General features: G+C 45.9%; 1 protein-coding gene across 1 annotated transcript in view; it reads right to left on the bottom strand.

The window, feature by feature from the left end:
- Nucleotides 1–2,995: 2,995 nt before the first annotated feature.
- Nucleotides 2,996–25,231, bottom strand: part of SCO2 (synthesis of cytochrome C oxidase 2) — a 38,522-nt gene continuing 16,286 nt past the window's right edge. Inside the window, exon 2 of the mRNA XM_086918829.1 lies at nt 2,996–4,073. Within this exon, the coding sequence (XP_086774955.1) occupies nt 3,101–4,073 (973 nt within the window). The 3' untranslated portion in view covers nt 2,996–3,100. The remainder of the gene's footprint in view (nt 4,074–25,231) is intronic.

Here is a 25,231-nt window from a genome sequence, read left to right as displayed (position 1 = left end):
ATGCTCCCGGAGTATATGCATAAGCGTAAGGCAATATTGGATTGGGTTTGCTTTCAAAATAAAATGCACAAAAAAACTGCAGCTTGAAAAAATATTGTGCAATTTTAAATACCATTCTCTGAGGCACCATTTAGTGAAATGTATTTAATGCATGTCAATATGTAAAGAAAAAAACTTCTCTATGCTCGCTACTGCTATCTATTCTTCATGGCTGTCCTTTTTCTTGTTATTTCTCCCTACTGATGAATCAGTAACAGGCCCGATTCTTAAAGAAAGTCGCAAAAGTGCACCAGCGGGTATATGTTCTAGCACTAATGCAGATGTATGACTTTTTGGAAATTTACAAGAGTTTACAGAAGCAGATCTGGAAAATGTACTCCTAGTAAACGTTTGAAATCAATTTTCACGTGAGGCTATTATACATGCAAACATTAAGTCACAAGAAAATATGCTCAGTAATTGAAAATTAACGTTCACTAAATTCCAGATTTGCCATCCAGATAAAGGTTTTGTTTCCTTATCAGAAGTATATTTCCAACCTTTTCCCGTGAAGGAAGATAATGGAAGCACAACTTTTTGCCTACTCCCGGCCTCGCACACAGATTGGTGGCAAAATCGGACTCCTGCTAGAATCGAAATCCCTATAAAAAGAGAGCACTAATGTAATGAGAGGGTCTATTATCAGAGCTCTGATATAATGAGAATGCTGCCATAATGAATCCATCTCTGTAAGTATGGATCTCTGAAGTCTCCCGTTCCTTGGACACGTAAATATTGTGTAACATTTCACACCTCTGCGTTCCTTAAATCTAAAAAAGCCCTGGAAATGATGAAACACTGTCCCAAGCAAAAGAGAGTCTCTGTAACTGCTCTCTTTATTGATTTTAAGACTGAGAATAAAAAAATGTATTAAGGAACAATGCCTGTGTCCCTTGCCATTATTGTTCCTGGACCCAAAACGAACTGTGATTCCGGAGAAAGTCTTGCACATGCTCTTTATTTTTGCCCAATCCAGCCCCAAGAGAGCTTTAACTGATTATACGATATGACTCTTAAAACATAACCAACAAGGCACCCACATAGCTTAGCAACCCTAGAGATGCAAGATGATCCTCCGATGAGACATCTTGATTACATCTGATCTCCGCACCCTGCAAAAATCACTGCCAAGACTTCACACGGTACGCTTCCTGGTCTGAATACAACAAATGTTGTGAAAACATGGCTAAGAGCAGTTTTCTCACAATCTACTCTCCTCTCCTTTTACTCGGGTAGAGGATTAGAATGAACTCTGAGGTCTCTAAGGCATGTCCACCCATCGCTCTGAAATCGTCGGAGGTCCTTCAAGGCTTACTCCTTTTCCATGAATGTGCCTGACCCTGTGGACTAGCAATCACAGACAATAAATCCATCACTTTTGCCCGTAAACTACCAACCTCACTATAATCTTGAAATCCATCCAAGCTGATAGCATTTCACTACTAGACTAGTTCAAGATTTTGCCACAATACATTCAAGCACACCAAAACCTTTTTGCTGGACAATTGATGTGTATTTTGTATAGAACGGACTCCATCTAAAATAAGAACTATAAGAATTGCTCTTTTTAGTCTGCATAACTGGTGCACCCTCAATAGCACCCGAGCAATTTGGTTACACCATAAGTAAATCCATAACACAAATGCACTCACTACCTCACTTAAATCTACAATTGAAGCATGTTTCTTCTATTCTTGTATCACTGAGTGGCAACTAGAGGCTTTGGAGTGTAACCTGGCCAACAAAATACACACTAGCAATATTGAATATGACCCGTTACAGCCGGGATCTTTGTAACTTTAACTCTGGAGGCTCATTGAGCCACTGACTATGTATGAGCCTTTTACATCATACATACAAACTACACCCAGATGACAGGTCAGTCAAAAATGTGGGTTTTCAGAAACATTTTGAATCTCTTTTCTTCTGCCCTACCATTACCACTATTTTATGTGAATATCTGATCACTGTACAATCAAGAAGTAACTCTAATGACAGTAACTATAACTCGTGACCGAAAGTAACTCTAATCCGATGCCACTAGACTTCTAACCACCATCTTGGAATGCTTCACCTGTCCCAGCCAAGAATGTCAAAAATCTGTGGGGGTTACTTTAAACCCGACTTGTCACTATCAGAACAAGGGAAACATATGGTATCCACCTGTTCTTTTCCTCCTGAAATGGATACGTAAAATCTTGCCCTACCTTCCTACGAATGTTCATCATGCAGTAATTCAGGTCACCTGCGTGTAAACACTGAATTGTGTGGATTTCTGTAATTCCCCTGTCTTAGGGATGGACAAAAGGCTATTAAGTTGTCTACAAAGAGTCCAGAATGGAGCCGTCAAACAGGTCCTCTGGTTTTCACTCTACTCTTCTGTCTCTGGAGCTCTGAAAACTCTTCACTGTCTACCGGTCAATAAAAATGTAACTTTTAAAGCATGTTTGTAAAGTTGTCCACCACATAGGGCCACAATATTTAGCTCAAAGATTAATTAATTAAACTCCCTCTTGTTGTTTACGAACTTCTGAAGCCTGCCTGGTGGTTGTTCCAAGAGTTAAGAAGTCTCGCTCAGTTTGGAAATCTTCCTCACTAAGAGCAGCTAAACTATGGCATGAACTTCCTTACAATCTTCGTAAGATTTCGGACTCACAGAAAAAGTCTTTAAGGATCTGGCTTTTCTGCAAGCAGTTCTTAGCCTGTAATTTCTGGTCTTGTCTAATGCTCTGTCTTTTTAGCACTTAGACACCTTCTGAGGTATTTTCCACGCTTTGCAAATATTATAACAAAACCAACACAACACTGTGACACCACACATGAGATAATGCAGTATCAGAGATATCCTTTGTGTGACTTATGATGAGGCTATCGTACGGATCAATAGAGTGCTTTGTACAGGCAATGGAGAAAACCCGTAAGGTCCAAAGTATTGAGAAAAACACTTGAAAGCCACTTTACCCAAAAAATACATATTTTAATTAAGTGTCGGAGTCAAAGGTAATTGGTGCCAAAATATCACAAGGCTGTGCAGCAGTTTATAATCCTGATTGCGCACCTGCTAGCTAAAGAGAGAGGTGTAGGTTTGCATGTGTTTTTTGATGCTCGTGACCATGTCAACATCTTTCTTGCTGCGGTTGTAGTAATCTGTGAAAAGCCCATCTGGATTCAGCAAGTAAATAATGACAGTGTGGTCCACTATGTAGTCGTTGTCCTCATCCTTGGGGCCCGGACTGTAATATACTCTATAGGCCTTCCCAGCCTCCTTCACTTTCTCGCTGGTACCTGTCAGCCCTATGAGACGTGGGTGAAATTCCTTCACATACTTGGCCATTGCATCAACATTGTCCCTCTCGGGATCGACAGTCACAAAGACTGGCAGAACCTGAGGAAGTGTACTGTCCTGGTCCAAAAGACTGACGACAGAGGCCAATTTTTCCAGCTCATCTGGACAAATGTCTGGACAATGAGTAAATCCAAAATAGAGCAGTACCCACTGCCCCAAGAAGTCCTTCTTAGTCCTGGGCTGTCCTGTGTGGTCCACCAAAGAGAAGTCCCCCTGTCCGACAGATAGCTTTTTTAGATGCTCAATACGCTCCATCTTCTTTTTTCGTTGCTTCTCTGCACGCAAGGCAAGCCACAATACCAGAACTCCGCCACTCAGCACTCCAGTGGCCAGAAGCCGCATACCCAGCTTTAGATGCCCACCTGTCTTCACCGGGCCATTTGAGGATGGCAGCTGAGAAAATGCTCTATTAAGTCTGCACTCACGCTTCACCAATCCCAGTTGAACATATCCTCCAAACTGCACCCCCGGCCTCCTTGCTGAGATGTTTCTGTCCAAGGAGTGGGCTGTGTTTCTTGTGGTGAAAGATGTCTCTGGTTTTGAAGCTTGTCTGAACCCATCAGAAAAATGACGCGCCATGTCCTTGCATGAGCGGAAAGGCTTCCTCCACGGGAGGGACATTGGAGATCCACATCGAGTCAATCGCCACACACCGGAGGCCCAGAAAGCATCAAATAACTTGGGAAGCCTGAAAGAGATATAATATAACTTTAGAATTAGCTTGATCTGTCATTTAATCTGAGGAGAGTTTACTCAAATTTCGCCAGGTTCCAAATATTACATTGCAACCTATTTAAATGGAATTACCATTGAAACAATGATCCAATCGAAAATAACTGGTTGGAAAAAAAAAAGAATTAAAAGATAAGAGTTAAAAAACGAAATGGTAACCTCTCCCAAAACAGTTTCTTACATTTTTGTATTGTTATTTTTTTTTTTACAAAAAGAACTTGAAACTGTAATCGTAATCCTTATTTTGATTCTTTGTATTGGTTAATTGACTTGTTTTTTTCCCCTCAAGATCCAAATGTATCTACCATAGTATGGACACAGGCAAATAAAAACCTAAATCTCTCAGACATAAATCCAATTTTCACCCCATCTAATAAACAGAGCAGGACTTGATTCTGTGGTTCTAAGTAGATATCTTCACATGTGATGACATTTTGCTGGATGGATGGATGTACATTTCCTACACTAAAAAGAACGCGATTTGATGTCCATATCCCCCTTCAAAATATTTTTGGGAAACACAAGAAGAAGAAAAAAAAAACCAAGCATTTGCAAAGCCAGACAGTCTCTCCTTTGGGACCTATTGGCTTTGCCAATTGCTTGGCGGTGCTCTACAGCTTCAGAAGGCTGTGCAACATTGTAAAAAAAAAAAAAAAAGACCATGGTAGTTGTCTCATTCCACTGACACGTGTCAAAAGGCATGCACACACCGGTGAAACGAAGCAGGCGCTACTTGCTTTCATTTTTTATTTACCGATCGAAGATGGCCAACGGTGCTTGAATCAGAAAATTAAAAAAATTACGACTGGGTGGGAGGTAATGGAGAACGAGTGTGGGAAGAAGAGGAAATGCAGCACACGGAGGGGTGGGGAAGAAGCACAACAGGGAGAAAACATTGAATAAGCACAGGGGTTCGAGACCACACAAAACTGGGTGGGAGAGAGAGAAGTACACAGAAGTGAGAGAACAACACTGAGCAGGAGGAGGGCAGGCTCACACAAATAAGACAGGTGGAAACCACATTAACACGTGGAGTGCTTAAACAAAAAGAAACAAGAGAGCAGCACGGTTGGGGGGGGAGAAGATGGATGAGAAATCAATATAGAGCGAGGGCAGAAGCACACAAGGGAGGGAGCTGGAAAACGCATACATTCGTGGCATGCGGAAGCAAAAAAGGAAACCATAAATTCCCTAAAAGTGAGCATTAAAGAGGACATGCTCCAGGGAGGGACCAAACAGGATTAACAAGGCAAGCGATCGAAAAAGAAGGAAGCAAATGAGACTGACAATAAGGCCAGCCAATGCTAAGCACTGGGTGGATTTTAAGATCTTGATAAGCGGACAACGGGCCTTTACAACCAGACAGGTTGGGCTGTATGGTGGGCTCAACCTAGAGAAGAAAGGTTTACAGTAGCTTGTTGCCTAACCTCAATAAATTCAAATTGCAGTCAATATTATTTGTAATGGGTGTGCTGCATTGCGTTTTTGACTTGATAACTGAAATAAATTACATTGTTGAATGCATAAATCAAAAGAATGGGTATTAATTCAATATGCAAATAATCAAATGTGACAACTAATGTATATTTGGTGCAGATGGAAGTGGTTTTGAACCCAGTCCGACCCAGGGCAATAGGAAGAAAGGGTTTTCTGACAGAAATCAACAACTGTGAAGCTAAGGGAGAACAGAAAGCAGCAGTCCGGGTCCCATAACTTTTTAAACATTGAACCACTTGTAACTTTACAGAATCCACAAAAGAAGGTAAAGACAGAAGTGACATCACAAAATAAAATAAAGACGGCATGTTGAAACTTTTCAAACACTCATCCCCAGTCACAGATCTGGGTTTAATCAATCCTTATTTTGCTCTCCATGTCACCCCAGTCTTGACCCTGCCATATGCAAATCAGTCTTGAACATGCTCCCCATGGGAACAGCCCAACCCCAACTGCCAAGCCAGGTCCTCCCTGGAATGAAAACAAGCATGCTAGGACCGGTTTTGGGGTATCAACCCTCATCATCCATGCTCGATCGCATCCAGTGGCGCAGCGAACAAGGGACCCTTGTCTGGGCATACCCTTAACCGCTTTAGGTGCACACATCAACATCACAAAATAAAATAATGGACGGAGTGTTGATACTTTTCAAACACTCACTCCCAGTCACAGATCTGGGTTTAATTTATTGTTGTTTTGCTCTCCACGTCATCCCAGTTTGGACCTGCCATATGCAAATCAGTCTTGACCCTGCTTCCCATAGGAACAGTCCAGCCCGGACTGCCAAAAGTTTCAACATTCAGTCCATTTAAGCTCAATATCAATATCTAGGAATGGAAAGAATCTTAAAAATGAATAGATTCCAAAACCTTGCAATCTAAAAAATGCTTACCAACCAGTACACCTTGAACAAGATTATCACCCACTGAAATGGTAAAAGAATAGGAATGTATCATTATGTAAGCCTTACCCTTTAAAAGAAGATAAACAGAAAATTCACCACCTGCAGTGAAGAAGCTGAAAGTGGATTAAGCGGTTTCATTCACTAACCAAACCACAGTGGCCATACATATTCATAACTTGCTCTAGTGGACAGAGCCTAGGAATCTCTGTTAACGAACAATGCTTCCTTTGAAAGGCCTGGGATATTTCAAGATCTTCTGAAATCTTCCAAGCCACCAGAGGAAAATTTCCTTGTAACATCAACTCATGTGGACTTCCTGAGTAATCAGAGAAGATGAGCAGAAAGTACGGAAGAAGTCTGGGAACATCTACTGATAGCCGATATATGAATCCTATAATATTCTATGGGATGTATATTTCGGCGGATGGGATATCCATCACCGTTGTGACGGAGTAACCCGTCTGCCACAATCTAAATCAGGCCCTTAATTGAATCACCAGAGTTCAGACCAATAAAAGCTTTTTCTGATTTATAACAAAGCCTAACTGTGAAATAATAGGAATATCCAGCAACTGGTTAAAGATTTTTATTGAAGTTACATTAGGAGAATGGTATTATTCATAATACCATTTTATGTTTCTGTGAGAAAGCAGTGGGGCGACGCTCCTCTGCCCAAATGGAGGCGCCGCCCCTGGTTTGGCGTCTCTGGACTCAAAATTAAAAAATACATACTTTAGTGAACCTGGTTAGGTCTCAACTATTATATCCCGCAGGGATTAATAGGCGAGATTATAGTAGGCAGTTCAAAAACTCTACCAAACTTGTGGATCACGTACAGTTCATGTGAGTATGTGTGTGCACGCCATCACCAGCCACGTCACACCACCATGTGTCTGTGCCTCGCATCAGACTTCAAAGTCAGCCGCTCCCCCACACACCCCCCGCCACAGCAATTCCGAGAGCTTGTTTTCCGCTATTCTTTTGTCCCCCACCTCTCACGTTCTTCTCTTCCTTGTCTCCGAAGAGGCGATGCAACACTCCCAACCTAAGTCACACACCTGCTGCAACCCACTACTGCCAGCAATTCCCCGAAGCAATGACTGGTACCAGGCGACAAGCGCCATCCACTGCAACTCCGAGAAAACTGATCAGTGTTAGCGGGGCATTCAAAATTCACCTTTAATTAAACAGAAGCGCAGCCCGTCGACAACAACTGAGGGGTCCAATCCCCAACCGCAAGGCGCAGATCGACACAGTAGCGCCGCTGCCTCTCTCTGTCTGCTGCCGCTCCCAGGTGGGCCCCCATTAGGTCAATTATGCACGACAGAAAGAAATTAAAGCGCGCCCCCTTACCCACAATATCACTTTTACGAGGGCTGGTTGCTGCTCTCCTCCCCCGCTCTGGGCCAAACAGTCCTTTGCTTTCCTCGGACGGCCTATTTCTCAAATGATTCCCCCATCAGCAGGACTGCATTAGCACAATTAGCGCCAGCCCACTGACGTCAATTAACTGTCGATAGTGTGTGCAGTTATGAGCGGGCGGGGGAGAGGGTTCCTGCGTCTCCAGGCCGATCTTCACACTCACTTAGATTAAGTGGAGTCTCCAGGTTGCAGTTGGTTGGACAGTTGTTGCGATCACCATGTCTTCGACGGTGCTGCGAGCAATCTCCGCACGCACTCTCTCTAATGCCTCCTTATTGACTCCATGCCTTGTCTGTTCACTTCAACACAGGAGCGTCCCACCGGGGCGCAGGGGAGGAAGCACTTTCAGGGAGCGGTCTTCCTCATTAGTCGGTGGAGGCCTTCATTCTTTTTCATTTAGGTGTATGAATTAACTTCTGGAAGGCTGAATTGCCTGTGTGCGCTGTGACTACCTGTGTATGGCTTGCACCATTATAACTGCCTGCACGTGGCTGGTCTCTAAATCCCTGTCCCTCTACCTCTCTACCTCTACCTCTACCTCCTTCTACCTCCACCTCCCTCTCACTACCTCCCTCTCGCTACCTCCACCTCCCTCTCGCTACCTCCACCTCCCTCTCGCTACCTCCACCTCCCTCTCGCTACCTCCACCTCCCTCTCTCCACCTCCACCTCCCTCTCTCCACCTCCACCTCCCTCTCTCCACCTCCCTCTCTCCACCTCCCTCTCTCCACCTCCCTCTCTCCACCTCCCTCTCTCCACCACCCTCTCTCCACCACCCTCTCTACCTACCTCTCTAACTCTCTCTCTACCACTCTACCTCTCTCTACCCCCCTCTCTCCCTACCTCTCTCCTACCTCTCTCTCCCTACCTCTCTTATTTATTTATTTATTTTAAAGTTTTGTAGAGCGCGTAGTCACCACGAGGGTATCCCAGCGCTAAAACCTTGTTACTCATAAGGGGGAAGAGGACCGGGGAGGAGCCAGTTTAGGGGAAGAGGAGAGTTTTAAGAGTTTTTCTGAACCGGAGGAGATTAGGTTCTGTTCTTAGGTTCAGAGGGAGTGCGTTCCACTTGAGTCCGGTGTTTACCGAGAAGCGGCGGCCACCTATGCGGGCCTTTTTCACCTTAGGGATCGTGATAAGGTTTCCGTGCTCTGAGCGGAGCGCTCTCGTGGGTCTGTAGGGGGTGATCCAATTGTTTAGTATGGGGGGGCCGGTGTTATGGAGAGCCTTGTGGGCCAGACAGAGGGCCTTGAAAGTGACCCTTTCCTTAATCGGGAGCCAGTGCAGCTTCCTAAGAGCGGGTTTGGCAGATGATCTGGCCGGGGTGTTTGTTAGGAGTCGGGCGGCGGCGTTTTGGGCCTTTTGCAGAGTTTGAAAGGTGGATTCCGGGGCGCCCAGGTAGATGGCGTTGCTGTAATCCAGCCTAGATAGAATTAAGCCCTGGATCAGCATGAGGCGCGACTGGAAGGGTAGAAGTGGGATTACTTTCCTGCAAGATTTAAGTAACCCGTAGCAGGTTCCGGCCGTCTTTCTGGCCTGGGTCCGGAAGGTAAGGTCGGTCTCCAGCCACACTCCGAGACTCTTGACCTCCTTCTTGGGAGTGGGGGGTTCGCCCATGCAGGCGGGCCAGATGTTGGACGGGATGTTAGTGGTTTTTTGTCCAAGGACCAGGATCTCTGTCTTGGAGCCATTTAGCTTCTAGGCAGAGTCGCTCATCCACTGGTATACGCTGGAGAGGCAGTCGTGGAGGTTGGAGGGCTCGAGCTTAGGGTGGGAGAGTGTGACCACCAATTGTGTGTCGTCGGCGTAGCTGACGATAGTGACTCCGAAGGGTGAGACAAGTTCCTCCAGTGGGGCCATGTAAACGTTGAACAACGTAGGGCTCAGGGAAGAGCCCTGTGGCACACCGCACTGGAGGGGGATGGAGGAGGAGCGGCATTCGCCTTCCCATACTTGATAGGAGCGTCGGGAGAGAAAGGACGAGAGCCACTTCAGGGCTTTGCCCTTAACCCCAACATTCCCGAGACGGTGGGTTAGAACCTGGTGGCTGACCGTATCAAAGGCCGCACTAAGGTCTAGGAGGACCACTGCCACTGATCCTCCTGTGTCGATGATTTCCCTGGTTCTTTCTACTGCCACAAGGAGGGCGGTGTCTGTGCCCTGACCAGGTCTAAAGCCTGTCTGCGAGTCGTTGAGAAGATGGTTTGACTCGAGATATTGTGACAGCTTTTTGTTTGCTAACTTTTCGGCGACTTTACCTATCCAGGGGAGAAGTGAGATAGGTCTATAGTTGGAGAGGTCTGTGGGGTCAAGCGACGGTTTCTTGAGAAGCGCTTTGACTACGGCTTCCTTCCAATTGGAAGGGACCACTCCTTGTTCCAGTGAGATATTGATCAGAGCTGTCAGTTGAGGAACTATAGTCTGCACGATATTTTTTGCGAAACGTATGGGGACCGGGTCGCTAGGGGCTCCGCTCTTGGTTGAGGTAAATGTGACTCTTACTTCTTCTTCTGTGACCGGGCCAAGCGACTCTAGAAAGGGTTTGTCTACGGGGGGCGTCTGTTCCTTGGCTCTTTCTAAGATGTTGGAGTTGGCAGGTGGGAGGGAGGAGAGAATTTTTTTTATTTTTTCGTCGAAGAAAGAGGCCAACTTCGCGCATTTTTCCTCAGCTTCTTTGGGGTCCATAGGTTTCTGGGGGGGGGGGGCAGGGACAAGGAGGAGTTCCTTAAAAATGGAGAAGGTCTCCTTAGATGAGCAGGCAGAGTTATTTATCTTTTCCTCGAAGTAAGTCCTTTTGGCGTCATGTAGGGCTTGTTTGTAAGCTTTCATGGAGCAGTGATAGACGCTTTTCTCTTCTGCTGACTTGTTTTTTCTCCATGAGCGTTCTGTCTTTTTGCATTGTTTTTTAAGAGTGGTAAGGGCGGGTGTGTACCAGGGGGAGGGACTGATTCTTTTCATGTGTTTTAGCGAGCTAGTCAGTGGAATGGAGCTATCTAGGGGTCGGACTAGCCAATCCATGAATTCTCTGTCCGCGGTATTAGGGTCCGTGGACAGGGGGGCGATGGTATTTTGTAGTTTGGCTTCCCATTCCTCTGGAGCTAACTTATGCCATCGTCTGGTTTGTACCCTGGTTTTTTGTGAAGGCCCTGGTGATGTGTCGAGTGACCAGTGCATGGGTATCAGCATATGGTCTGTCCAAGGCAGGGGGGTGGGGTCCTGGGCGTACAGGTTCGCAATGTTAGAGAAGATGGGGTCTAGGAGTTGACCCTTCTCGTGGGTGGCTCTAGGATTTTGCAGGAGGAGGTCAGCTGTGGTGAGATCTGCAAGCAGGTTTGCTGCGATATTATTCGTGGGGTCCAGAAAGTGCATATTAAAATCCCCTAAGAGGAGGAAATTAGAGACCGAGATGGACTTGAGTAAGATGTGGTCCATCAGAGTGCTGGTAAACTCACCTAGGGATCCTGGAGGTCGGTACACAAGTAGTCCCGATAGGGAGGTAGATGGGGAGATCTGGATTGTGAAGTAGCAGTTCTCACAATCTTTAACAGATCCGGTCTCGATTCTGCATTTGAGGTGATCTTTGAAGAGTATGGCTAGGCCGCCACCTCTACCGATTGGCCTATTTAGGCAACATATTTGGTAGCCGGGGGGAGTTGCATTGGCCACATCGAAGTCGTTGTGCGGGGTCAGCCAAGTTTCTGTCAAAAATAGAAGATCTAGCAGCGAGTCCTGGACAAGGATGTTGATTTCATGGGCATGCTTTACCAAGGATCTGCAATTCAGAAGACCAAGCCGGAGTCCTGGGTGGCGTTCCGTTTCATCGGGGTTATCGCAGAGGATGCATCCTACATAGGGTGTGTCCTCCTTGTGGGTGTATTTGCACTGGGGGTGTTTTCCCGAGTTCCAGGCAAGCAGTGAGCCTCTGGGGTATGAGATGCGATTTTGCCGAATGGGCATAGTGGCTGGGCCTAAGGCCGTCTGGGCCCAGACGGGCCCAGACGGGCTTGCCTTTGGCGCGCCTTCGGCGCGCTGACGGCGCGCCCGCTGCGCCCATCCGCTGCGCGTCCGGTGATTACACATCTTTTGAGGGGGGGAAATGGGGCGTGTGGGCGTGGCCTATGGTAGGCGTGGCCTCTATTCCTCGCTGTGAATGGCGGCGGGAATGTTTGTTTCCAATGAGTAAGTTGCAGCGAAGATCGCTGTTTCGGCGTTTCAATACCCGTTCTGGTGAAGCCAGGCAGGTAGGTGCAGATTAAAACAAGTAGTCAGGGCACAAGTGATACAATTTTAAAAGATAGGTGATCTCCCGGCTTCCGCCTCAGGAGTATGACAAGGATCTGTTCTCGTGGCGCTGTCGGCAGCGTTTTATAGTGGGGCGGGCGTGTGGGCGTGGCCTATGGTAGGCGTGGCCTCTATTCCTCGCTGTGAATGGCGGCGGGAATGTTTGTTTCCAATGAGTAAGTTGCAGCGAAGATCGCTGTTTCGGCGTTTCAATACCCGTTCTGGTGAAGCCAGGCAGGTAGGTGCAGATTAAAACAAGTATTCAGGGCACAAGTGATACAATTTTAAAAGATAGGTGATCTCCCGGCTTCCGCCTCAGGAGTATGACAAGGATCTGTTCTTGTGGCGCTGTCGGCAGCGTTTTATAGTGGGGCGGGCGTGTGGGCGTGGCCTATGGTAGGCGTGGCCTCTATTCCTCGCTGTGAATGGCGGCGGGAATGTTTGTTTCCAATGAGTAAGTTGCAGCGAAGATCGCTGTTTCGGCGTTTCAATACCCGTTCTGGTGAAGCCAGGCAGGTAGGTGCAGATTAAAACAAGTATTCAGGGCACAAGTGATACAATTTTAAAAGATAGGTGATCTCCCGGCTTCCGCCTCAGGAGTATGACAAGGATCTGTTCTCGTGGCGCTGTCGGCAGCGTTTTATAGTGGGGCGGGCGTGTGGGCGTGGCCTATGGTAGGCGTGGCCTCTATTCCTCGCTGTGAATGGCGGCGGGAATGTTTGTTTCCAATGAGTAAGTTGCAGCGAAGATCGCTGTTTCGGCGTTTCAATACCCGTTCTGGTGAAGCCAGGCAGGTAGGTGCAGATTAAAACAAGTATTCAGGGCACAAGTGATACAATTTTAAAAGATAGGTGATCTCCCGGCTTCCGCTTTAGGAGTATGACAAGGATCTGTTCTCGTGGCGCTGTCGGCAGCGTTTTATAGTGGGGCGGGCGTGTGGGCGTGGCCTATGGTAGGCGTGGCCTCTATTCCTCGCTGTGAATGGCGGCGGGAATGTTTGTTTCCAATGAGTAAGTTGCAGCGAAGATCGCTGTTTCGGCGTTTCAATACCCGTTCTGGTGAAGCCAGGCAGGTAGGTGCAGATTAAAACAAGTATTCAGGGCACAAGTGATACAATTTTAAAAGATAGGTGATCTCCCGGCTTCCGCCTCAGGAGTATGACAAGGATCTGTTCTCGTGGCGCTGTCGGCAGCGTTTTATAGTGGGGCGGGCGTGTGGGCGCCCCACTATAAAACCTCTCTCTCTCCTACCTCTCTCTCCCTACTTCTCTCTCCCTACTTCTCTCTCCCTACTTCTCTCTCTACCTACTTCTCTCTCTACCCCCCTCTCTCCCTACTTCTCTCTCTACCTCACTCTCTACCCTTCTCTACCCCCCTCTCTCCCTACCTCTCTCTCTACCACTCTCTCCCTACCTCTCTCTACCTCTCTCTCCCTACCATTCTACCTCTCTCCCTACCTCTCTCTCTCTTCACCTCTCTCCCCCTACCTCTCTCTCTTCACCTCTCTCCCCCCTACCTCTCTCACTATATACCTCTCTCTATACCCCTCTCTCTACCCCTCTCTCCACCTCTCTCTCTACACCTCTCTCTACCTCGCTCTACCTCTCTCTCTCTACCCCTCTCTCTCTCTACCCCCTCTCTCTCTCTACCCCCCCTCTCTCTCTACCCCCCCTCTCTCTCTACCCCCCCTCTCTCTCTACCCCCTCTCTCTCTCTACCCCCTCTCTCTCTCTCTACCCCCTCTCTCTCTCTACCCCCTTCTCTCTCTCTACCCCCTTCTCTCTCTCTACCCCCCTCTCTCTCTCTACCCCCTTCTCTCTCTCTACCCCCCTCTCTCTCTCTACCCCCCTCTCTCCCTACTTCTCTCTCTACCTCACTCTCTACCCTTCTCTACCCCCCTCTCTCCCTACCTCTCTCTCTACCACTCTCTCCCTACCTCTCTCTACCTCTCTCTCCCTACCATTCTACCTCTCTCCCTACCTCTCTCTCTCTTCACCTCTCTCCCCCTACCTCTCTCTCTTCACCTCTCTCCCCCCTACCTCTCTCACTATATACCTCTCTCTCTACCCCTCTCTCCACCTCTCTCTCTACACCTCTCTCTACCTCGCTCTACCCCTCTCTCTACCTCTCTCTCTCTACCCCTCTCTCTACCCCCTCTCTCTCTCTACCCCCTCTCTCTCTCTACCCCCTCTCTCTCTCTACCCCCTCTCTCTCTCTACCCCCTCTCTCTCTCTACCCCCTCTCTCTCTCTACCCCCTCTCTCTCTCTACCCCCTCTCTCTCTACCCCCCCTCTCTCTCTCTACCCCCTCTCTCTCTCTACCCCCTCTCTCTCTACCCCCTCTCTCTCTACCCCCTTCTCTCTCTCTACCCCCCTCTCTCTACCCCCCTCTCTCTACCCCCCTCTCTCTCTACCCCCCTCCCTCTCTACCCCCCTCCCTCTCTACCCCCCTCCCTCTCTACCCCCCTCCCTCTCTACCCCCCTCCCTACCCCCTCCCTCTCTACCCCCCTCCCTCTCTACCCCCCTCCCTCCCTCTCTACCCCCTCTCTCTCTACCCCCTCCCTCTGTGTATGGCTTGCACCATTATAACTGCCTGCACGTGGCTGGTCTCTAAATCCCTCTCCCTCTGTCCCTCTCCTTCTACCTCCCTCTCGCTACCTCCCTCTCTCTCTCTCCACCTCCCTTTCTCCACCACCCTCTCTCTACCACCCTCTCTACCTTCCTCTCTATCTCTCTCTACCACTCTACCTCTCTCTCTACCCCCCTCTCCCTACCTCTCTCTCCCTACCTCTCTCTCCCTACCTCTCTCTCCCTACCTCTCTCTACCCCTCTACCTCTCTCCCTCTCCCTACCCCTCTCGCTCTACCCCTCTCGCTCTACCCCTCTCGCTCTACCCCTCTCGCTCTACCCCTCTCGCTCTACCCCTCTCGCTCTACCCCTCTCGCTCTACCCCTCTCGCTCTACCCCTCTCGCTCTACCCCTCTCGCTCTACCCCTCTCGCTCTACCCCTCTCGCTCTACCCCTCTCGCTCTACCCCTCTCGCTCTACCCCTCTCGCTCTACCCCTCTCGCTCTACCCCTCTCGCTCTACCCCTCTCGCTCTACCTCGCTCGCTCTACCTCGCTCGCTCTACCCCGCTCGCTCTACCTCGCTCGCTCTACCTCGCTCGCTCTACCTCGCTCGCTCTACCTCGCTCGCTCTACCTCGCTCGCTCTACCTCGCTCACTCTACCTCGCTCACTCTACCTCGCTCACTCTACCTCGCTCACTCTACCTCGCTCACTCTACCTCTCTACCTCTCCACCTCTGTCCCTCTCTCCACCATCCCTCTCTCTACCCCTCTCTCACTCTCTCTTTACCACTCTACACCTCTTCCTACCTCTACACCTCTTCCTACCTCTACACCTCTTCCTACCTCTACACCTCTTCCTACCTCTACACCTCTTCCTACCTCTACACCTCTTCCTACCTCTACACCTCTTCCTACCTCTACACCTCTTCCTACCTCTACACCTCTTCCTACCTCTACACCTCTTCCTACCTCTACACCTCTTCCTACCTCTACACCTCTTCCTACCTCTACACATCTTCCTACCTCTACACATCTTCCTACCTCTACACCTCTTCCTACCTCCACACCTCTTCCTACCTCCACACCTCTTTCCACCTCCACACCCCTTTCCACCTCCACACCCCTCTCCACCTCCACACCTCTCTCCACCTCCACACCTCTCTCCACCTCCACACCTCTCTCCACCTCCACACCTCTCTCCACCTCCACACCTCTACCTCTCTACCTCCACCTCTCTACCTCCACCTCTCTACCTCCACCTCTCTACCTCCACCTCTCTAACTCTACCTCTACCTCCACCTCCACCTCTCTACCTCTCTACCTCTCTACCTCCACCTCTCTACCTCTCTACCTCTCCACCTCTCTACCTCCACCTCTCTACCTCTACCTCCACCTCTCTACCTCTACCTCTACCTCCACCTCTCTACCTCTACCTCTACCTCCACCTCTCTACCTCCACCTCTCTACCTCTCTACCTCCACCTCTCTACCTCTCTACCTCCACCTCTCTACCTCTACCTCCACCTCTACCTCCACCTCTCTACCTCCACCTCCACCTCTCTACCTCTACCTCCACCTCTCTACCTCTACCTCCACCTCTCTACCTCTATCTCCACCTCTCTACCTCTACCTCCACCTCTCTACCTCTACCTCCACCTCTCTACCTCTACCTCCACCTCTCTACCTCTACCTCTACCTCCACCTCCACCTCCACCTCTCTACCTCTCTCCACCTCTTCCTCTCTACATAACAAAACATAGCATACATAACAAAACATAGCATACATAACAAAACATAGCATAGCAAAGCATAGCATAACAAAACAAAGCTTAGCATAGCATAACAAAACATAGCATAACAAAACCTAGCATAACAAAACATAGCATAAAACACAGCATAGCATAGCAAAACACAACAAAACATAGCATACCATTGCAAAACATAACATAGCATAACAAAAGAAAGCATAGGATAGCCAAAATAAACATAGCATAACAAAACATAGCATAGCATAACAAAACAGCATAACAAAACATAGCATAGCAAAACATAGCATAGCAAAACATAGCATAACAAAACATAGCATAACAAAACATAGCATAACAAAACGTAGCATAACAAAACATAGCATAAAACATAGCATAGCATAATAAAACACAACAAAACATAGCATAACTAAACATAGCATAGCATAGCAAAACACAGCTAAACTTAGCATAGCATAACAAAACACAACATAGCATAACAAAACAAAGCATAGGATTGCAAAAATAAACATAGCATAGCATGACAAAACAAAGCATAGCAGAGCAAAACAAAACATAGCATATCATAACACAACATAGCATAACAAAACACAACATAGCATAACACAACATAGCAAAACACAACATAGCAAAACACAACAAAACATAGCATAGCTTAACAAAACACAACAAAACATAGCATAGCAAAACAAAACATAGCAAAACAAACCATATAGCATAGCAAAACATAGCATTGCATACCAAACACAACAAAACATAGCACAGCAAAGCATAGCATAATACAACACAACAAAACAGCATAGCATAACAAAGCATAGCATAGCAAAACACAGCATAGCAAAACATAGCATAGCATAACAAAACATAGCATAGCATAACAAAACACAGCATAGCATAACAAATCAAAGCATAGGATAGCAAAACATAGCATAGCAAAACAAAACATAGGATAGCAAAACAAAACATAGCATAGCATACAGCATCACTCAACACCCCCACAGCAGGGCTGGACTGACAATGTCGGGCACCGGGCAATCCCCCGGTAGGCTGGATGGTGTGGGGGCCGGTTTTGTGATAGGGGGCCGGTTTTGTTGCAGAGGCCGATTTGGATCCTGAGGGCGACGTGACTGACGATCAAACAAGCACATTTCTCTGCACAAAATGCAGCAGCTGCTGGTGCAATTGGTGTCCCTGATGCTGCATGTTATGTCACCCAAATTGTATTTCTAGCCACTGCCAAGAGGACTAAATTTATTATTTAAAAAATCCACAGAGTGGCTGCCTGCACGCAGCGCGCAGTGACGTCATTTTGCCGCGGCGGTAAACATTCACTCTTAGGGTGGGGTCTGGTGCGCGTGACGCCGTGACTGCGAGGCAGAGATAGGAGGCCACGGCTACTACTCCAGAGAAAGAGAGGCTGGAGTGGAACCTGGAGGCACTCCTTTAATTATTTCCCAGTGTGTTTGCCGCCTGGCGCCCGCAGGTGAGGCACTGTCTAGGTCTTGGGACTGGGCTGGGGATGTCGTGACGGGCCGGACCAGAATTACAAAAAAAAGTAAAAGCCTGCTTGATGGTGGTTACTTAGGCACCGGCCCGGTTCCGCGACCGCAGCGCAGTGGATTTCCTGAGTGAGAGCAGTGCAGTGCTCACAAAAGATAACCTGAATAAATCCACTGCGCTGCGGTCGTGAAACCGGGACGGGGCCGGAGCCTAAAAGTAGTAAAAGAATCTGAGAGTCATCCAGCCAGGACTCATTGACACAGCCGGCAGCGTGGACGTGTGCTGAGGCCTATCACATGATCCCTGCTGTTGGGCCGGGTGACGTCAGTCATGTGACCACAGCATCACTCAGGGGCACCACAACATCACTATGCGCTACCACAGCATGAATCTGTGCAACCATTCAACAACTGGTTCAAATATGTTCTCTCAATGATTCAAGCTTTATTACAAATGTAACAAAAAGATGTTAATATTTCACTTCTGTTCTTGGATTTTCGTCACAATAAAATACACTGAACATAATCTTCACAAAAGTTATTTACAAAAGTTTAAGCTATTGCCATTATAAATTACAATAACTTTTATTTAAGTATTAATTATTTAAAAAAATGAAAAGCAATTGTTATTTGTAATATCAATACATGTAAGTCACGTAAATACAATACATATTGCATTACAAATGCTATAGGTGTCACATTTGCGAAAGTTATAACTATTGGCATTGTAAATGACAAAGCTATTAACTTCGCTATTTTCAAAAAAAAAAAACAAATAAAAAATGTGTCATTTACAATACCAATAGCTCAAACTTTCCTAATGCGAGACCTATTGCATTGCAAATGCTTGTTTTAATTGCAGGTCTGAAAATGCCACCTTTTTTGCCTACTTCAGAGGCTAAAATGAGTACAAGTACTGGACCTGTGACACCATATACTCCGAACACTTCTGGCTTCAGGGCATTTTGCCAGGAACAAGAGCTGGATTGCTGTCAGGAGGTACTGCCACTGTGTTGTTTGCTTTGCTGTTTTGGCCTGCTGCTTGCTGCTGCTATCTATGGAGTGAAAAAACTGGACTTTGCTTCCTACCGTCTGGTTCCACGGTTCTCCAAAGGCTTCAGTTGACCTTGCCTCCGGTTAAGAAGTCTCAGGGCCATCAAAGACTTAACCTGCAATCACCTGGATTCTGCTGCTGTGAATCCTATTCTGCCAAGTGGTGCCAAATCCAGTTCCTGCGCCCTTAGAAAGAAGCTCTGGTGATACAAAGAAGAAAATCCACGCAACGACTCCAAGCGCCATTCGGAACCGGCGCAGCACCGCCAAACCTTGATGCATCACTGCTGCCTGCACTGTGGTACCCGCTCGACACGACCTCCGGGGCTTACAATGCAGGTCCCAGCTTTTTGTCGCAGAGCATCCGAAGAACTGCTGCTGCAAGAGTCTCAAGCATAGCATCACTGAATTCTGTGACATATCGCGCCAACTCTGACGCAGCGTGTACTTCAACACTGTGGAAGTGACTCAGCGAGACTTGACTTCCTACGCATTCTCCCTGGGCACCGATTTCTTCATTGACACCGCTTCGCAGTAAGGAATCAATGTATTGTGCCCTCAAATGACGCATTACATCCCCTGCCTAGTAGTGAGGAACCAATACATCACATGCTTTTTTCAACACCTCACTTCCCCTGTGCCTCGCATTTTCTTTAATTTTTGAAGCATCTAAGGTACTTTGTCCTGATCAAGAGCAACCATTGATTTTTGAGAACTACAACTTGGTCTAATCTTTGAAAATTCATATATTGACTTATATTTGTTGAATTTTTGCCATTTTGGTCTTGTTTTATTCCGATACATATGGGCTATTATTCTAAACTGGTGTGGAGTGCTTTTGTAGCGTTTTCACTATATTACTGTGTGTGCATCTACAAATACTTTACACATTGCCTCTGTGATTCGTATGACTGCTCGTGCCAAGCTACCAACGAGGTGAGCAGGGGTTATGTTAGTTGTGCAACTTACTTACCCTGACTAGAGTGAGGATCCCAACTTGGGCAAGGTGCAAACCACTGCCCACTAGAGACCCCATTTCTAACAACTATCTTATCTGTATAGTTAGTCAAGCCCCCCCAACTTGTCACTAAAAACATATTGCACATTCTAATGCCAAACATCCACATGCTCAGTCAATTCCTTTTTCTGGAATACACCAACCACATTCTTCCCAACAATCGGAGAACTATTAGGATCACTAGACCCCTTGCTCTTCAAAACAATTGAAGGAAAACTATTCAGATCCAACATCAATTTCAAATCTGCCTGGTGAAACCACCTGACTAGAGTATCCCGCTTAAAAGAGACATAAATCATCACCACACGCTAGTGGTTTGATGTCTGGCTTATATAACTTCACCTTGTTAACAAGATGTTGTTCATAAAACACTCTAGGTATAAGTGACATTTTTCCTCACCTGAATCCAATAGCATTCTCAGTTTTAACCCATTGACACTTACATAATCAATAGGCCCACACTTACCTGGAAACTTTACCTGTAGAACTATTTCATCAAACTGCAGACCATCATACTCACATTTACCACCATTATCCATCACCACAACCTCTGTAACCCAGTTGATTTTAGAATATGCTCTATAGTTTTCAGAATATTGAACCTTCTTACCACATGCCTTGCACGCAGCCGCCCACGCCGGACAATTCTTATAATTCGCCATGTGACAAAGCATACCACATCTAAAATATATTCCTGTAAACTTTTTCTTCTGTAGCTTATTACCCTTCATTATGACCACACTGTGGACATATTCTTTCGACAGGCTCCCATTCTCTTTTTTGATCCCAGAAAAACAAGTCAGAGCATGCTCAATTTTCTTGGCTATAAGCACTACCTCATCCTATTTTGGATCTTCCTTTTGCCAACGTTCCTCCCTAACCTTCTCTATCGTGCATCTCAGCATAAATTGGTCTCCAATATGTTCTTCTAATGTATCATCAAACTTACATGAAAGTGTCAGCTTAAGTAAATCAGTAACATAGTTCTCTACGGTCTCTGAATTCTCTTCCCAAAATGATACCATTCTATAATTGTGTTAACTTTGGGCAAATAATGTTTATCCAACTTTCTAATACAGATTTCAAATTCATGAATTTCCACAGCTGCTGTATCCTCTAAATCCAGAAGATAATCAAACACATTTTGACCCTCAGATCCTAAACAATGAAGAGGGTTCCCTTAATGCACTCACCATGTGTCACACACTCTTGCTGAATAGGCCAACACGTTCTTCCATTTGGCCGATTTCAATACAGGTTGTCCAGGTGAAGTTAAAATAAAATGGTGGTGGTCCAATGCTCTGCATTGTCAATCAATCAAAAAAACACCCCTCCTACCTAGCTGGTTAACTAAAGAAATAGCAACCATCCAGAATAGTAAATGACAAAACACTCCAAACACCACTGACACCAGAGTCCACCAGTGAACATACACCCTCACCAGTCCTTGAAATGGCACCAGAGTATTACCTGAAAAGAAAATCAATACGGCACGCAACATCTTTGAAGAAGTCAATATGTCCCACGTTGAGGATATCCTGCTAAGTAGCAACCCCAGAGAGAAATGGATCAACTTGAAACAGAATACAGTTTCCTTGTTAACAAAAATATTTAGACCATAGACATGAAAGACACAGATGGTCCATGTTCAAATTACACTAAGCAGTGACCAGAGTGGACTATTAAGATTACACTGTTAACTTTCTTTAATTCCCAAGAGCGACACTGCAGGAACTTAAGGGGTTTTCACTCAGCCCGAACTCCCAAAGATAAACAACCTTCCCTCACAAGAATCTGGGTCCAATCGGCTCTGCCATCAAATGCAGATAAATCAGGAACAGAACTGCCTCCTTACGACCAAGCGCCGATCTGAATAAGATGATGTCCAACGTGGTGAGGTAATGCTGCACACAGCACTCATTCCCATAAATAGGTTTCAGGTCACAGAGCAGACATTCCGGGATACACCAGCCTATTCGACGTCAGTGCTTGAAGGATATTTTGTGGCGCACTTGTGTACGGCAGCTGATAAATCGTTAGCAAATAAACTTGCACCATAAGAGGATCCAACAGACAGTGAAACCTAAAAAGTAATTTTTTAGGTCGAAGGCTGCATTGCAGGGCATGGCCCTGCTGCAGGCAAAGACCTATTGTGAACAGGAGAATTTCAGTGCTGCGTGAAACCACGCCCCCTTTTTCCATTGGCAGGCCTCTCGAAATGGAGGCCTGCCATTGGAAAAAGCTCCTGTTTAGCAGATTTGTCTGCTGTGGATCGCACCTCTCGAGGACTCCATGACCGGCCTTACGGTAGCACGACAATATTTTCAGAAATATTGCCTTGGCAACCATGAGGCAGGTCAGGGAGTCCTGGAGGGGCGGGAATCAGTATCGTGCTGCAAGTAACCATTATCACAGCATGAGACCCCACTTATCACAGCAGGTCAACAGGCGCCCCAGGCTGCTGGAGCACTCAACTATAATTAATGTGCAGTTGAGTGCTCCAGCAGTGTGGGGCGCCTCTCTGCATGCTGTGATAATTATCACTTTGGGGCCTCATGCTGTGATAATTAGGGCAATATAACTCAAGTGTTAGTGACGTGGTGAACACACTCTAGGTTACGATTGATTTTTTGGGGGTAATTCTCTATTTCACATAGGTCGGTGGTGCATAGGTAGGTTACCCTGCTGAGCTTTTCAGGGTTTGTTTGGACAATGTTTTGACATGTGTTTCCTGAATGTCAGGACTCACTCCTAGCTTGCACTCCTTTGTATTTTCATCATATAATTACACAAATCTTTAGTTTAGTTGTTTGCAAGTTTTATTATCAATTCCAAACGTTGTTTGTTAGCGAGTTTCCTTGTTCATATAGCATATTTCATTGTTTGTGCATTTCTTTCCAAATATTTATTTTAACCCCAACGCATTTCGAGCATAACGCCCTTCCTCAGGGGATTTCCTTTATCTGAAAACATAATATATCCTCATGAGTACACGATAAATGATATTTACAAACATGGTCATATGTGGCTAAACATTCAGTCAACGGTTCATACTTCATTCACATACTGTTTGTCACTCAGGGTGAACCGAAAAAGCGCTCTGTTCAAGATGTGAAAACGACTGGTGATCGTGAAGTGACAGTATTGGAAACGTAGTAGGTTGTACCTTACAGCCCTGTTTTAGCGAGTGTGCGCATGCTTAGTACTAACCTTGAAGATTGTGATTTTTCCTTCCAGGCTGTGGAATGGAAAAAGAAAACAAAATGATACCACAGTCGTCTTAATCAGTATCTACTTAACTGATAGAAAATGAAGTCGGAGCCGTGTCCTTACCCGACGTTAATGCGCTTCTCTTCTCCTCGCTAACTCGGCGTGTGTCACTCTCTACGCGCTGTTTCCCTGACTCTATGGTGTTTTCCCGATCACGTGATTACGTCGTAGACTTGCTTTGTTTACTGTTTTTTTCAATGAACGTGCGATTATGTGGGTGTTCCTGTGTAAATGGAGCGTGTCTTTCCTTCGTAACAGAATGTATACATATATTGTACATAGGGCATTATAATGTATAACCTGATATTGTAAAAAAATAAAATAAATACAAATATTTCAACTGTTGTATATCAAAGTCGGTCTGACAATAAGGCTGTTCAATAAATGTCCGTGCATTTTTAAGGTTTAAAGAAAACAGTTCAAATCCATCCGTTCGTTCAGTCCCTTTGGATGTGTGGTGCATAGGTGATTGATCCAGAATACTTCCCTCCTTAATAGTTGATTGTTATTGTCTCTTCCTGGGAGGGTTGCCACCATTTCTAAGATGCAAAATTTCAACTGGCTCACATTATGATTCGCTTCATTGAAGTGAACTGCCACGGTAGATTTTTGGTTTTTGAGTCTGATATTACTTTTGTGCTCAAAGATCCTTGTTTTTATTTTTCTTTGGGTTTTCCCCACATAAGATAGGCCACATGGGCATCGGAACATGTATATAACGTTGCTCGAATCACATGTGCCTGAAACTTTCAAATGTATAGGTGTGCCTTTAGTGGGGTGGTTGATGGTGTTGCTTTTGATGATGGCTGAACAATTGCCACAATTGTGGCATGGTACTGTGCCAGTGTATTTTGTCTGTTTTTGCTTATTGGATGGCTTGAGTAGTTCCTTCCGATTCCTGGTTCTCTCATAAGCAAAAATTGGTGGTTTGTTAAATATTCCCTTAAAATCCTCTTCCAAAGCTAGTAATGGCCAATGACTCCTTATTGTTCTTTTTATTTTCGCACTGCGTGTTGAAAATTTAGAAACGAATAAGTTTCTTTGTTCCTCTGGTTTGTTGCTCGGTGTTAACAGATGGTGACGTTGAAGTTTGTCTGCTCTCTCGGCTGCTGATTCCAAAATGGGTTCAGGATATCCTCTCTTTTTAAATTTCTGTAGTGTCTCAAGTTTGTGTTTCACATATAATTCGTTGGTAGATGCTATTCGTTTTATTCTCAGTAGTTGTGAAAACGGTAAGTGATGTTTCAGTGGACCTTGGTGAAAGCTGTTGTAGAGTAATAAATTATTCCTGTCTGTGATTTTAGTAAAAACACTGGTAGTAATTTTTCCATCTTTATTTATTAGTAGTACATCCAAGAATGATAGTTCTGTTTTGTTCAGGGTGAATGTGAATTGGATTCTCTCATTTATTGTATTCAGATTGAATAACGCTTGCCTTAAGCTCTCTTCTGTGCCTTTCCATAGGACGAATGTCGTCTATATATCTTTTGTAGACAATTAAGTTGTTTATCCAGTTTTCATCCTCCAGTATGTTGTCTGTCTCAAATCTGTGCATGAATATATTCGCGTAAGTGGGCGCGGCACAATTGCCCATAGATGTTCCGGACACTTGTACGTAGAATTTGTCTGCCCATTTGAAATAACTGTGATACAGTGTAAAGTGTAACAGTTCCATGATGAATATCTTCAAACCTTCTGTTTTGTCCTCATGTATGAGCATGCTTTCAACTGCTGATATACCTAGATCATGGGGTATTGAAGTATATAACGATTTAACATCGATACTTGCCATTATCATAGTACGTGTTGTTTTTTTTTTACAATCGTATGCAGATGTT

Source organism: Lissotriton vulgaris, chromosome 1_1 (genome assembly GCF_964263255.1).
Source record: "Lissotriton vulgaris chromosome 1_1, aLisVul1.2, whole genome shotgun sequence".
NCBI classification, from domain to species: Eukaryota; Metazoa; Chordata; class Amphibia; order Caudata; family Salamandridae; genus Lissotriton; species Lissotriton vulgaris.
The sequence above is the reverse complement of the archived record's forward strand: the minus strand, read 5'-3'. Positions and strand labels throughout refer to the sequence as shown.